Source organism: Hermetia illucens, chromosome 4 (assembly GCF_905115235.1).
Source record: "Hermetia illucens chromosome 4, iHerIll2.2.curated.20191125, whole genome shotgun sequence".
Taxonomy (NCBI): Eukaryota; Metazoa; Arthropoda; class Insecta; order Diptera; family Stratiomyidae; genus Hermetia; species Hermetia illucens.
In genome coordinates this window covers 145,667,380-145,682,798 of record NC_051852.1, presented here as the reverse complement: position 1 = coordinate 145,682,798, position 15,419 = coordinate 145,667,380, and the positions used below count along the sequence as shown (strand labels likewise).

The 15,419-nt window shown below is 42.0% G+C and overlaps 1 protein-coding gene across 2 annotated transcripts in view; it reads left to right on the top strand.

The window, feature by feature from the left end:
* LOC119654308 (protein slit) overlaps positions 1-15,419 on the top strand; it is a 364,703-nt gene that overhangs the window by 209,091 nt on the left and 140,193 nt on the right. For both annotated transcript variants that reach the window (XM_038059629.1, XM_038059628.1), the window contains exons 7-8: positions 4,557-4,700; positions 11,588-11,823. In XM_038059629.1, the coding sequence (XP_037915557.1) occupies positions 4,557-4,700; positions 11,588-11,823 (380 nt within the window). The remainder of the gene's footprint in view (positions 1-4,556; positions 4,701-11,587; positions 11,824-15,419) is intronic.

The window sequence follows — 15,419 nt, the reverse complement described above, 5'->3', positions numbered from 1 at the left end:
TGCCTTTTTCGACACATAGTTCACGTGCCCCTTAAAGTTCAGGCTAGCATCAACCATGACCAACACCTTAAATAGGTTTGAGAGGACCTAATAATCAAAAACCCTGAACTTCACGGTATTATTTTTCTTGTGGCAGGTAATAAGAACCGTATATGCCTCTTTACCCGCTAGGTCCATCGTGATTCGAAGGCATGAATGGTTTCAGTCTCATATGGTTACACTTCCTCGGTGTGGTTCTCTCAGCGGTGGTTGTCTGCAAAAATAATAAAAGTTACCACCTCTGGCATGGTCCCAATAAGAAATCTTGAGAAAGACCGTCACAACCGCAGTATACTTTTTCTGCCCGTCATCCATCTTGTATTAGAAATGCCTCTTCGAGAAGTAACCTTCGATTAACATGTTAATTAAACAGGGACACCCAGTTCAGCGAAAGTTCCTTAATCCAGCCCCAGTTGACCGAATTGAAGGCATTCTTGACATCCAATATCACCCCCGCGCAGTCCCTACATACATCTCCTGAGCCATATCTGCGACCACTGCCATTGCATCGGGCGTAGAACGGCCTTATCGATATCTATAATGTCACTCTCATATACACTCGAAGTGGCTCTTGGAAGAAGTCAAAAGTTTAGGCCTAAAAATAGGAAAACGAGCGGTGGAAAACAGCAGAGAAATCATTGCCAGACTCAACGATGCCGCAGGGATACAAAATGATGAAATATTAGTATCCTTCGACGCGCTGTTCCCAAGCGTACCGATGAAGGAAGCTCTACACTTGTTCGAGAAATCGACCACGACTCACGAAAGCTCATCCAAATGGAGGAAGAATGCTAAATTGTATGAGAAATTGGCCTTCTTGTGCTTGAGTGAATCCTATTTCACATTCAGGAATAAATTTTATAAAACACCCTCCAGGGCAGCAATGGGCAACCCACTCTCACCACTGCTACGCGAGGTTTTTATGGAGAATGTGGAGGATAATCTCGAGGAAGCTGGGACACCATATGTGTGGTTGGACAATGCCAATATCTTAAAGGAGGTGAACGACGTTAGGAGACTATATTCCTACGAGAGTCTCCACATCTCAAAAACTCCCCCCGAAAAAAGGTTAAACACGGACGTGGGCAACAATTTGTCCTTCTTGATGGAACTTTTAGGAAGGACTACGAGAAGAATAGAAACCTAATTAGGATAGAATAATCAGAAGAACAGATATAAAACCAAAACGGGAGACAAAAAACACTCAAGAAGGGGACAGTTGGTTGGAAAAATATCTTCGAAGGTAATCTTTCATTTTAAGACTTCGGCTAATTCATATGTCACCTTTCCAATATCTTCTGCATAGTGTATAGACAGACAGATAGATATGAAGAAAACGCATCAGGTGGTCTTTGCGATTTAATATAAAAGTCAATTTCTGCCTTTTCTACTGGGCAACTGGAATGTTTTGTTTAGAATCGCGTGAAATCCTGCATCCTTCTTATATTAAATACATTCACAGTCCAAAAAATAGAATCGGAGCATTTAACACCTGCCAGCCACTTCGGTCACGCTGTTCCCAGGGCAGAGGTGAGGAAGCGTCTGACGATTTGCCTCTGCCCTGGTAAGAAACCGTATAGCCGTCATCGCCTTTAATTCTGTTCCAATATACTATGAGAATCTTAAAAAAAAATTAAAAGGGTCATTTAGAATGAATGGAGGCATTTGTTCAGAAAGGGATTCTGCCTACCGCAAGTTCAGACCCTACACCATCAACGCCTCGTTTGGATGGAACGTTTTTATTTTCGTTACATTTTTGTATTTTTGTGCCATACAGCTTTCTGATAGTTAGTTCTGAGATCTCCGTGTACTGCCACCAGTATTCGATGTTCTAGTTTCCCTTTTATCTTTAGTAAATCCTCCTTACACGCAGGAACTATGATCTTAATGTCGAGACTTTCTGCTTCTGTCCGTAGTTCAGTTTGCTGCTGTAGTGGAAATGCCTAGTTTATCTTGAGGAGGTACGACCTGAGTTTTCCGCGTAATTTTGAAATTTCACCCTTAAACGTTTTTCTCCTCTAGCACTCCAATGTACATATGACAACTTAATGCCCCAGATATCCTTTCATGCCCTTTGTCAGAGCAAAACTGTCTTCTTTTTCTTCAGCCTTTGTCCTGTTCACAACCGGGGTCAGTTCATCGCGATCGGTTTCGCCATTTGGCTCTATCAAATGTCTGATCTGGATGCAATCTCAAGGCTCTTAAATCCCAATCCAGCGTATCAAGCCACCGTTGTTTCGGCCGGCCTTTTGGTCGTTTATCATCGACTTCGATGTTCAGACCAATATTGGCAACTGAATTCTCGTTGGCGCGAACTACGTGACCATCCCATCGAACACGTCTCTCTCGCAGTTTCTCCACGATCGGTGCAACCCCATAACAATCGCGGATACTGTCATTTCGGATGTGATCAAAACGTGTCACGCCACTAGCCCAACGTAACATCTTCGTCTCCATTACCGCAAGACGCCGTTCATTGTCTTTTATAGTCGGTTAACACTCAGAACCATAGGGATCGGTTCCCAAAAATTCAATTTTATTCAGATTCAATCGGAGACCGTGTTGCATGAGGCGATTATTCCATTTTTGGACAAGTTGCTGGAAATCATTTTTGCTATTAGATGCTTGGAAAACATTATCTACATAAAGCAGTGTATAGGGCGCTGGACATTGAATGTCCCTTATGATGGTGTCCATAACAAAAACAAAGAGGAGTGGTGAGAGGACGCTTCTTTGATGAACACCAACAAAGACACGAAGCGGTTTTCATACACCCGCCACACTTCGAACCGAAGTCCGAAACCGGATCGAACGTTAATTTGAACATTTCTTGCCAGTCAGATGGTGGGCTGAATAACCCAATTAAAGAATTCACTGAGCCACAGTGTTGGGTTCCAGCTCTTCGCTTTCCAGAGCTCAGATGCAATGTCGTCAGGTGCTGTGGCTTTCCCCAGTTTCATTCGTTTTAGAGCTAAAATGTCTTGGTGGATATTGCGCCTCTCCTTGTTGAACGCATACAATTAATTTATGGGTTCTCCAACTCAGGGTTGCCAAAAGCCACCGTTGCCGCTGCCGCTCACCTCTTGAACCTAAAACTCATCTTAAAAGGATCCAGTGTGGATCTAATTCTCACTTCAACAGTACTAGGTCATTACAAGCGGTAGATATCGCCACACCGGGAGACAGAAACCAGTGGCCTTGGGGAAAGGAATTATACGTAAAAAACACCGTATAGCGTAAGACAGACGCTAGAAATTGATTACCAACCACTCTAGACCTAATTTTAGCACCCAATTTGAAAATTATAGGGGCTCTAGGACCACTAACTAAACCTTAGCAAATTGTAAATATTATATTTCTTCAAAACTTCATTCCATGTAGCGAACATTTGCATATTATAATCCGCAGTTAAACTTGTAAATTTGAAATACAATGGCCCCTTATAATCACGACTAAACCAATATCATTTGTCCATCATCTTAAATGGACCGAAAATTATCTGATGCACCGACAATCAGCTACTAACTTTTCAAAACACAACAACCACCTCATTTTGACATGATTGCTATCTACCTACTTTCCAATCTCCCATCCCACATCCCCACGCATACACTTCATATTTTCATAATTTCACCCAAAATAGGGTAAGTATTGACAAAATTCACCTAAACCGCACATCATAATTTCCACATACCGTATCTAAACCGACAGATATTCTTTCAATCTACCGTCGACATTACTAAAATCCAATATGAAAATTCACCCTTCACTCATCAACAACAGCAATCTATAACAATTCATCTGATATAGCAATATTGTAGATAATACTGTCAGGCATGCATTCATATGCTACTTTTCACAACCCTCTCTTTAGATTCATAATATAATTGCATTAAACATTGGCACTGACCCTCTCCCGCAAGATTTATTCGCATGCGTTTTGGCCGGTGTTGTGTTAGCGTACGATTGTATGTTTGTTACCGGGTGTCGCAAATTGAAAGTTGAAATGGTAGGATGCATGTAAGGGTACGGAAATTCTGTTGCAGGGGAGGATTAAGTAGTAAAGGGTGTTTCGAAGAGGAGTTGATTTAAAGTTCGTTGACATTCACTCGTGTCAGAGGCAAGAATTGCGCTCCCTGCATTTCTTGGGGCTATGTTGGGGCTCTAATATTAAAATTATGAAAATTTCAATTAGAAATTATTTAGGGGGGTCCTTTATTACCCTTATTCTTTGTAAATTGAATATAGTATGTACAATAAAATTGCTTTCAAGAATGCTTGATTTTTCACCTGATAGCCTCAACTTTCTCCCTCATAGGCCCAACTATTTGATCATATCCTGCAAATACCAACTTCAACTTTCAAGGACAAAACACCCTGTAACACACACCTTTTCTATAAGAATAACAGCTTTATAACCGAAAAGGAAATCTCAACCTAAAATACAACAAAAATTGACCACTCATATATATCTGGGTATACGTGCAAGTACTATATGAATTTTCCACCCCATATAGGGACCTGTCTCACAACAGCATCACGTCCGTAGCGCGAAGGGTTTTCAAAGGAGCGCAGTCTTTGCGTAGCTTGCAGCTGGACAATAACCAAATTACATGCCTGGATGAACAAGCGTTTAAGGGACTCGCAGATTTAGAGATTTTGTAAGTATATCTGATTGATTTTATTGTCAGCAAAAAAAATGTTACTTTTTTTTTCCTGGAAATCAAGGCTGGGTAGGAAATTTGTCTATTCTGTTTCTACTTGAACTTCCAATAAAACGGATTTTGAGTAAGTGATAATCTCTAGTAGCTGGACAATGTATGGGACGTACCAAATCACTCGTGAGCTAATCAGAATTTGAACCCACAGCACGAAATGGGGAACTGAAGACTCCTCATCACTCATCTACTTTCATATGACCCTTCTTCTCACAAATGGTTGAAGTCGATTTTTCTAACGAAGCAAAATAGTCATCCTTCCTTGCCTGATTGTTGGCAACCTCTCCTTCTTAAACATTAGACCAGTTCAGATTACTTGATGACATTGTCCTTAAACCGGACCTTCCCACCATGGCTTTTAGTTCGCAAACTATAAGTAACCAGTCTTGATGCTATTTTCCTAGGGCTAATAATTCTTCTATTAGGTTGTTGCACATGAAATGGCCAAGCTGGCAATCAAGTGAAGTTAGCTGCGATTTTGCGGTATCAAACCACCACCAGTTGGCGCTGTTGTCGGATAATGAAGTATAAATACTCCTACATTTAACATTTCAGTTTTGAATATCGTTGTGATAACGGTGAATAAAAAGGAAAAAGGATGGAAAAGAACCAAGAACGTATACTTTTTCTGTATGAGTTCAAACTCGGTCATAAAGCAACAGAGGCGACCAGGAACATTAACATCGCATTTGGAGCTGATACGGTAAGCGAACGAACCATACGGCGGTGGTTCGAAAAATTCCGGCCAAGCGACGTAAACCTTTAATGTGACCCATGTGGACATCCAGGACCATCGATTGACAACGACGATCTACGTTTGCTAGTCGCATCCGACATACGTCAGTCTGTGAAAGATATTGCTGAGGAACTGGGCCTACACTATTCGACAGTTTTCCGGCACTTACAAGAACTTGGAAAGGTGAAAAAGCTCGACAAATGGGTTCCGCTTGCCCTTACGGAGCAACACATGCCGCTTCGAATGGACATTTGCAGTTCTTTACCCTATCGCAACAGATGCGATCCCTTTTTGCACAGAATAGTGACATTTGATGAAAAGTGGATATTATACGACAATCGTCGCCTATCAGCACAATACTGATGAGCCACCGTAGCATATGCCGAAAACGAGCCTCTATCCGAAGAAGGTAATGGTGACTGTTTGGTGGTCTACAGCTGGAGTTATCCACTATTCTTTTTTGGCACCTGGGGAAACGATAAATACACAGAAATGCTGTGCTCAACTCGAGCAAATGCACCAAAAATTGAGTAGTCAACGGCCGAGATTAGTCAACAGAAATGGTGTGATACTCCTTCACGACAATGCACGACCTCATGTATCCAGAACAACGATTCAAAAGTTGAAAGAATTGCAATATGAGACTCTGCTCCATCCACCATATTCACCGCAACTTTCGCCAACCGACTACCACTTTTTTAAGCATTTACTAGCATTTTACTATTTGATGAAATAAGACTTTCTAGATTCTATGCAGTTCTTCGCTGATGGTCATCGCCATCCCGATTCAACCCTTACTCTGTATTCTGCATATATTATACGTCCGTCGACCTTAAAAAGCCTTCTTTTGATAGGGATTGAACCGGCCGCCTTTCGAAAGTTGAGATTCTGGTATGGCGAGTGAAAGCGCGTGGCTACAGAGTCCGATAAGTGGAGATGTCTAACTCTCATTCACAGCTGTAAGAACCACATTTGAAATGAATCTCTCAACCGAATATTTTGGGGAAAATCATAGCACCTCGTTAGGAACTAACTAGTTCCCTTCTGAAATTTCCTTCGCGGGCCTTGGCGTATATCACTCCAGCAAGAATCCGTGTGGGGTTGTCCGTAACAGCACTGAGAATGCAGTCTGAGGACGATGCTTTTGAAAACCACACTCGTTTATGGGTATCACATCTCATATACAACGAGCTTCACTAAAGCTTTTGGGTGATCTTCATCACTTTCCCAATAAGTATCCTGTATGCCTTAGCTATGATAAATCATATTATACTGCTTTTATTTGGCGTCTATAACTATGTCAAAATATTTGATAGCGGGTTATGATAAGATAAGATAATATACCTCCCTACCCTGATGCGTACAGTGTTGTTATACGGTCGGTATATATTGAGTTCCATGTCTGTTTTATCCTCTGCGAATGTCAGTTTAGTTTTCTCCAACCATTCCTTAACAGCAGTAACCTTTCCAAACGAATAGAACTTAATACCCTCGATGGGATTACCTTCGCAAATCAGTGAAAGAATGCTGCATACCGAGTAATATTGAATTCTCAAAGGACGCGGGCACGCGCGGAGACTTATCACGAACTCCGGCGAACGGAGAAGCGACTTCACAGACGGAACACCGAAACCTGGGAGAACCAACAGATCTGTGAACTCGAGAAGTACAGGGAGCAACCACACCAGGCGCAGAAGTTTTACCAACAAGTCAGCAGGATGAAGCCTTATACACCTCGATGCTCATCCTGCCGAGACAAAGAGGGAAAAATGATTTCCGACAGAATGGGCATATTGGAGCAATGGGTTGAGTACTTTGATGAACTACTGAACAACCAGAATATCAACGAGTTACAGGTCTCGCCAACTGATTACGGCGGACAAATACTGCCCCCACCAAGTATAGAAGAAACAGTCCGTGCAATTCATCTGCTTAAAAACCCTAAGTCGCCAGGAGCCGATGGAATTACAGCCGAATTGGTTAAATATGGAGGCGACAAATTGCACCAAGTTGCTCATCAATTTGTGCTCAAGGTGCGGGATAGCGAATCAATGCCTGACGACATCATGGGAATAACGACCCGAGACATAAAAACTCCTTTCATCCAGATCGAGCAGGCGGCTATTGGCGCGAGATCTTGGGCTGCACATCAATGAAGGCAAGATAAAATACGTGTTGGCAACGTCAGCACCAAAAACCAACCAACCAACAACATCAAACCGCACTGATAAAACGGGAAGAATAAAAATAGGAGACTACAACTTTGAGACCGTTGATAATTTCTCCTATCTAGGGTCGAAAATCACAACAGCTACGATGATGAAATCCGCGCACGTTTGTTGGCAGCCAACAGAACCTATTTCAGCTTATAAAAACTGGTCCGCTCGAAACGTCTCACCATAGGGTCAAGGCTATTACTGCACAAGACAATGATCTTGCCAGTCCTAATGTATTCCTCGAAAACCTGGGTTCTTAGCAAGAAAAATTATGAACTCTTGGGGGGTTCGAGGGAGAATGCTCCGAAGAATTTTTGGCCCCTACCTGAGGTTGGACGACTCCGTAACCTACATAACGACGAAATCTATGAGCCATACCATATCCGTCAGGTTGTGGATAAAATCCGGCTCAATGGGTTACGGTGGGCGGGTCACTTAATCCGTATGGATGAGGATGATCCCACCCGAAGGTGCAACGTCTATGGTAAAAAAAGAAGACGAGGCAGATCCTGTCTCAGATGGAACGATGGTGTAGGCCAGGACGCCAGACAGCTTTTAGGGATATCGAATTGGTGGACCTCGGCGCAAAACCGGGATGTCTGGAGTTTCTTATTAAGACAGGGCTAGACTGGATACCGGTTGTTGCGCCGTCGATGATAATGATGAGTCGTATGTTTCAAGCGCTGGGAACTGCAATCTATGGAGCCCTCCCATTGCAATACTTCAACTCTCTCCGTGCAACTTTCGCACATTACATCGCTGGGGGGAGGGGACTTAACCATAGCTAACTCTAATTCGTCCATCGTTTGCACTCACAACTACCTCCTCCGCTCCCCTTAGTTAATGTAACAGCTGCCTTATACTGCAATTCCGTTTTTCTGGCAGATAAACTTTTCCGCAAGCATATTTCCCTATAATACCGTCTTATCTAAGTCCCCCTCCAGGCACCTCCTTTCATTTATATCTGACAAAGGCAGGAAAACGTGCTTCAGTTGGGTCTTGTGGGAAACAATTGCAGTTGAGAGAGTTACGCGTTTTTGATCATATATGAACGGCGATCCTTCTATAAACCGGACTCATTTTTAGACATCGCACGCAGGCTTAGCGCAGCTCCCCCGACACTAGTTCTTACCACTTTGGCTATAAATAATCGATGAATATAACGTCATCTTTGCAAGTGCTACACTTGTATCAGATGCCTCATTATAAACATGTTGGAAAAACTCCATAAATTTTCAGTTAGCGTCTATCCTGACCCATACATATGTGGCACCTAGTCCTACACACTTTACGCTGATACCACTAGCTTACTCCGTTAACAGTGTATCGGTTCCGCTTCCAATGTTTCTCCATAAAGTTCAAAAAGTCTTCTTTGCTTCAAGGTAGGTCCATTATGAAGAAACCAACTAACGATCATCTATATAGTTGGAAACTTTCCATCGCATCCCACAGACGCCATGACAGATTGTGGATTAGTAGCCATATCAAGGGAAAGAGAATCGCTCCCTGTGGAAAGCCAGCTGATTAAAAGCGGATCGATTCCATATATTTCAATCTATTACTAATGAGGACTTAATGTGCCATTCGCCTTGCTACTGACTTAGGTGACGCTATTTATTTCGCACGCCATAGTCCAATCTATCTATTGACATCTGTGTACGGCTATTGGCTTTTATTTGTGATTTGGATGCTGGTTTTCCGTTTCCTCATCTCTCCTGTGTACCTCCCACTCTGCAGACAAACGTTACTCAGGTGTTGGCTCTTTTCTTTGAAAACTTCAATTTCAAGGTCACCTCTTCGTGAAAGCGTCTCAATGCCGACGATTTCGCTGATTTTATGTTTTACTCAGAATTTTCTGGGTCTCTATTCACGGATCGCAGCTTGCGGTTGAAAACAGCCTAGTCATTCTCTTCTATTTTGCAAAACCGAATTCCATCATAGTGTTTTATCTTGCTTTAGCATACTAAGAAGACAGCTCTTTTTGAAAGCTCCCCCATACTGGTTGCCACCATATGGGTTACTTTCTCACTTCGGGTAATAGATTTGATGCGCCACTCAGACATCGCAACTTAGTTGTTCAGCAATAGTTGGAATGTTTTCAACGAATGGTGACAGGGAGTGCTTGGATTCGGTTTCTTGCCCGAAAATGTGAAATATTTCGGCACTTACCACGCTCTGACAGAAGGTTTTTTCACATCACTTCCGTACGAAATAAACTCGACGTTACCATTGTTTGTGAATAATATAGGGATGTGCACCCGTCCAGTCCGAAAATTAGAGCTGACGATTTCAATGCATACTAAAAATGAGGCAACCGGCCAGACAATGCAGGGAGACAAGGTCCTTTGAATTTCTTCGATCTCCACGACAGGTCGAACAATGTCTTTAAAGCAGATGCCGCAAGGTTGGAAAATCGTTGGAGGCAGCGAAGCATTCCTGAAAGTGGGAACACGTAAAATCAACAAGAATTTAGAGAGGAATAGGACTACCTCAAGAAACTAGGAAAAACTGTGAACGGCTAACACAAAAAAAAAAAAACTGTGCAAATATGACGATTCTGATCCTTAGGTTGGGCACTCAGAACAGGTATCCTATGAATCAAATGTGAACGTTTCGTGCAATTAGTTGTATCAAATAGCTGGGCGGCGTAATTGATGATCTCTCTAGTTTCCAGATTAGCCCAAGGGATATACCAGAACTGTGCAAATCTATTGAGTGCAATGGAAACCAATAACGGCAACAAGGCCATTAGCATAGGCAGCACAGCAAGTAACGGTTCCAAACGATTGAGGAGAGGACGAAAGGCTGAATTTTCATTTTGACCACAAATAGGAGTTCCTAAATTGAAAGTAACATTTTCGGAACCTGATAAGGCTGCTATGCTATAAGTCAGAAATTGACCGAAAGGTGCAACAAACTATCTTCAGTGACCGACAAAGTTTTATCCCTATTATGTTGAGGATGTTCAGCTTCTGGGGCATTTACATTCAACTATTGAGTTAAAGCTCATGGGAGCATGAATACTTCAACCATTTACAGTCGTAATGGCACCAAAAATCAGCGTAAGAAGTATGTTCGACCTACCATCCACAATGGTAGGACCAGAACCAGCTTTTGGTATCCGAACATCTTCTGTCAAGTCTATTCTGAAAGGGGGAAATGACAGAGATTCACACAGCTGAATGGAGATATTTGAACTCTAGCCAGGCGAAAATCTTTGTGATGGAACCTTGGACCGCTAGAGCGGCATTTTTGTTGCCCCTTAAGAAGTCGGGCATGAAAATCCTAGTAGGAACAATGCCCCTTAAACTACCACATGGAAAAAATCAGAATGGTAGTCTCGACCATATGGAGCCAATGTGGGGAGGAAGAAAAGACGGCCCTGCACTTCGTATGTTGCTGTCCGGCCTCCTCAGACGAAGATACCTGGGCAAGGGTTTCTTCAATGAAAAGTCTGCAAATTCTTTGTCTCTGGAGAATGCCGTCGGCGAGAGGCCGATGAATAGACGATCTCCGCGGATAGTACAATGGGCCTAACAAAGGTCTGAGTGCTTGGAGCTGCGGCTCTCCCAACTGAACTAACCTTTCACTTCCATTGTATTCTATACAGCTTTGTCATTCCTGTGTTCTACTAGGCTTTCCAATATTCTTTTCCGAGTTTCTTTAATATTTTTAAATATTGATCTCTTTTCATATAGATATATCCCACGTTGGGCGCTATTTGGTAAAAGAGTTTTATCTGAATTGAACTCTTGCTTCCATAAGCTTTGTCATCTATTTTACGAAACACATAGATATCAACCTTGAATTATTAACTTTACCAATCCCCAAAACATCTCTTTTAATTCAATTTTAATTCTTTCATCTTCCCTTTTCAGAACTCTCAACAATAATAATCTGACAAGTTTACCACACAACGTGTTTGGAGGATTGTCCAGGCTTCGTGCACTTCGTTTGTCGGACAATCCATTTGCATGCGATTGTCATCTGTCGTGGTTGTCCAGATTCTTGCGGAGTGCACCACGTCTTGCACCATACACAAGATGCCAGTCACCGAGTCAACTCAAGGGACAAAACGTGGCCGATCTGCACGATCAAGAGTTCAAATGTTCAGGTAAGACAATATTACAAAGTAACAACGACAATATCGAAATGCCTGGATAAAAGGGCTCATTGTTCTTCAATGCCTAGCTCCAGGGCTGTGATAGTACCTGAATTTTACAATGTCTTAAGCAAACCTTTCTTCACCTCAGGGCGATGTGATTTTTGTCTATAAATCTGTTCTTTTTCTAGGGTCAAATTGTCTCAGCTTGTTGAGATGATGCTATCCCAGTAAGAGTGTTCATGGTTGGGAACAGGAGTAGAGTTGCAGTCCTAACTCTGAATTATTTATGATTCTTACGAACAATGTATCAAACAAGACAATATCTGTGGTGATTTTTTCCACTTACAAAGTAGCTAATGAGCCTGAAAATACATTTACTAACGCATGAATAAGATATATGTATCTTTTTCTTTCAATCTGCCGCGAAAACCCATTGCCTATCCGTGCTGTAACATATAGGCTCCATTGACCTCCTTACTCTATTGCTTTTCTCTTTAAGCTACAGTCGTGGTAGCATGACTAACCAATGGCAACCCGGATTGCATTTATCATACTCTATTGTTTCTGAAACCTTATTCCAATCCCTGGGAACGGCATAAGTTATCAAAGTCATAGTGTCTCCATCAACAACAACCAAAACAAAACCTTTCCGATTGCGTTTTGCCTAAGGTTTTATTTTAGTGTATTGTGACGTACATTCAGGTTCAGGTTTCAGGTTAGCCTATGGATCGGTCATACATTCAGAATGCTAAGGAGTGGTCCCATGAAGATTGTGAATGCATACGATCGTAGGATCTTCAAACCCCCATCTTGGACTAAGACTAGGCAGTCGAACCGATCAGAAGAGGAACATGAAATGCGATCTTGAGCTGATGATTTATGACTCTGAAGACACAATTAACAAAGTGGAAATCATATTTGCCATTTGAGAACCTCTGAGATATCGAGTGTGTTGCATTAATGGTTTATTGAGGATAGGTTATATATGAGGGTCGTATGCTGAGTCTAGAGAGATCATCCTAGGTGAGTGCTTAGATGAGGTCTAGTGATTATCATTATCAGGAATGTTCCTTGAAGAATCTCCAAGGCTCCCACCTTCCAGGCTTATAGGTTTGCCGGAATACCAATTTCCTTTAGCATAGCTACTACGCAGTGTCAGAGTTCATTGCATGTTGTGGGAATATCATATTATCGGACGTAATGGTATTAAATTCTGGTTCGGCTTTAATCACAGAATTCCAGCAGCTACTGACTACTCTGTGCCGCAGTATTTTCATAAACTTCACCTTATAGCCCAGGGACCATTAGCCAATAACCACTTTTCATATCTATTACATGATATCTTGACAATAACTTCAACCACAGGACAGTAATATTCTAATGGTAATTATTAATATCCTTCGGCTAGGAGCACAGAGAGCCTACAAAAGGATGTCACTTATCATTGACAGTGTATGTGTGTATTCTGGCCTTTTGTATGCATATGCAAATTAATTGCGCCCGAGGCTTCATCATGGTCAGTAGACTCCGACAATCCACTTAGTTATCTTGAAAATTCATCCGCTTGCTATATATGCAAATAGATGGAGTGTTGAGCGTAATTACGACAAAATTTCATTCACAACGGATGTCCGACAACAATTTAATAACTGCGAAACCTCCACTACACTTTGACGCCAGAGTTCTACTAGGTACTACTAATGGCAGTAGTACCACTGACAATCTTTGGTGGCAAAACCGCGATACAGTCTAGTGATTAGGAAGTAAATAGGGGAAAACGTTGTGATGCAAATTTTTGGAATAGAGGAACTTTGGAGAACCACGTTGTGGGTTTACTAAATAAAAGCCTTTTTGGAAATGAAACTTAGTGAATGGTGTGACAACTTAAATTTAAGTATACTTAGTTTGAAAGGACTTAATCCGATAATCAAATTAAATTACACGCAAAAGGCAATAGTCGGAGCATTAAAGCTGTCACACGTTTTTGAAATAGTTTTACTGAATCTACTTCTTTGGTAGGGATACAGTTAGTGTCATTATGCACTACTTTGGGAAAATTGACGACCATTGACGGTTCAGGTCACCATACGCCTAAGCAAACTCTACCATACTAACTAGTTGAGGAATGTGATTGGGATACTTGATACTTCGACCCCGCTTATGAACGGGACAAAAGCTGAAGAAAAAGGAGATGTAACCTAGGTTAATCGTATAATCAGCCCTCATTCATTATACCATTTTTATTAATAACTCAGTGATTCACTTTCCACCTTCCACTCGCATCGAAATCTTAGGAATCCGATAGCTTTTTTAGAGAATAGAAGAAGGAACGATCGTTAAGATTCCAAGGAAAGGCACCCACTCCCTGCCGTTGCCAAGATAATACCTGAAATAATCCCAGAACGCATCAAAGAACATCTCGAAAGCTTGATCGAAAGAGAGCTGGCTCATTTTGGAACAGTGCACAGAATTCCGATATTCGCTGCAATTGCTCTTGACCTATTTGGAGAAAGTTTTCGACAACATGAACAGAGAGTGTATCTAGAGTGCTCTACGTAGGAAGGGCTTTCCGGAGAAACTAATAGCCATTATTGCGACGAAAAAATGTCACATGCTGCACCGAGATAAAATCTCGAACGATTTTGAAGCCCAAACCAAATTCAGCCGATATTTGATTTCTCCTTGATATCGGTGGTGTTCTTAATGCTGCCTTATGCAGAGGACGTGGAGGAATTCAATGGACAATGACATCTTTCCTCAAACACCTCGAATATACTGATGACATCAGTTCGCTCTCCGGGTCATGGACCTGTACTTGGAAAGAGAGGCAAATAGAGGTGGACTGAAGTTAAACCACAACAAAACCAAGATTCTCAGTCCGACGGATCGTCACTCTCCGTATCTGTATTAATGGATAGAGTATGAAAGGCGTCGATCAATTTTTACATCTAGAAAGTGTGGTTACTGCCAGCGCTTGCACTTAACTGAATGTTGCCGACGTATTTACAGCGCTCGTTCCGTTTTCGCTGCCTTGTCTAAAACTTGCAAATGCTTGTTGCTAGATGGTATTAGCACATGGAAAGTGACCCTCACTGTCACTCGTAGACTCCAAGCCTCTTTCAATACCTGTTTGCATCATATCATCGGAGTACGTTGCTCTGACACTATTTCAAAAGAAAAAATTGAAACACTCGTAGGCACTGTGTTTGAAAGACGAAACTGGCAGTCGATGAGTCACACATTAAGGAGGGGCAATAATTGCATTGCTGGCTACGCCACGCAGTGGAATCCGCTCTCCCAAGATGGCCGACGAGTAGGTTGCTCCAAGGATACTTGCCACAGAACAGTAGGGAAGGAGTGCAGACGGCTTGTAGGGGGTGCTGAGGGGCATTCCAGGTAACCGCGAACAATGGCGTGTAGGTGTGGTTGACGCGTTATACCCAACTAAGGGGTAAAAAGCAACCATATATATGTATGTAAATTAGCAATGGTAGTTGTAAAAACGTCGTCCAAAGGAACCTTCAGGCGAATGGTTCACATTACAAAAATTTCTAGGAATCAATCCTTCCAAGATCTAAAACTTTGAAACGCAATGCAAATACAAG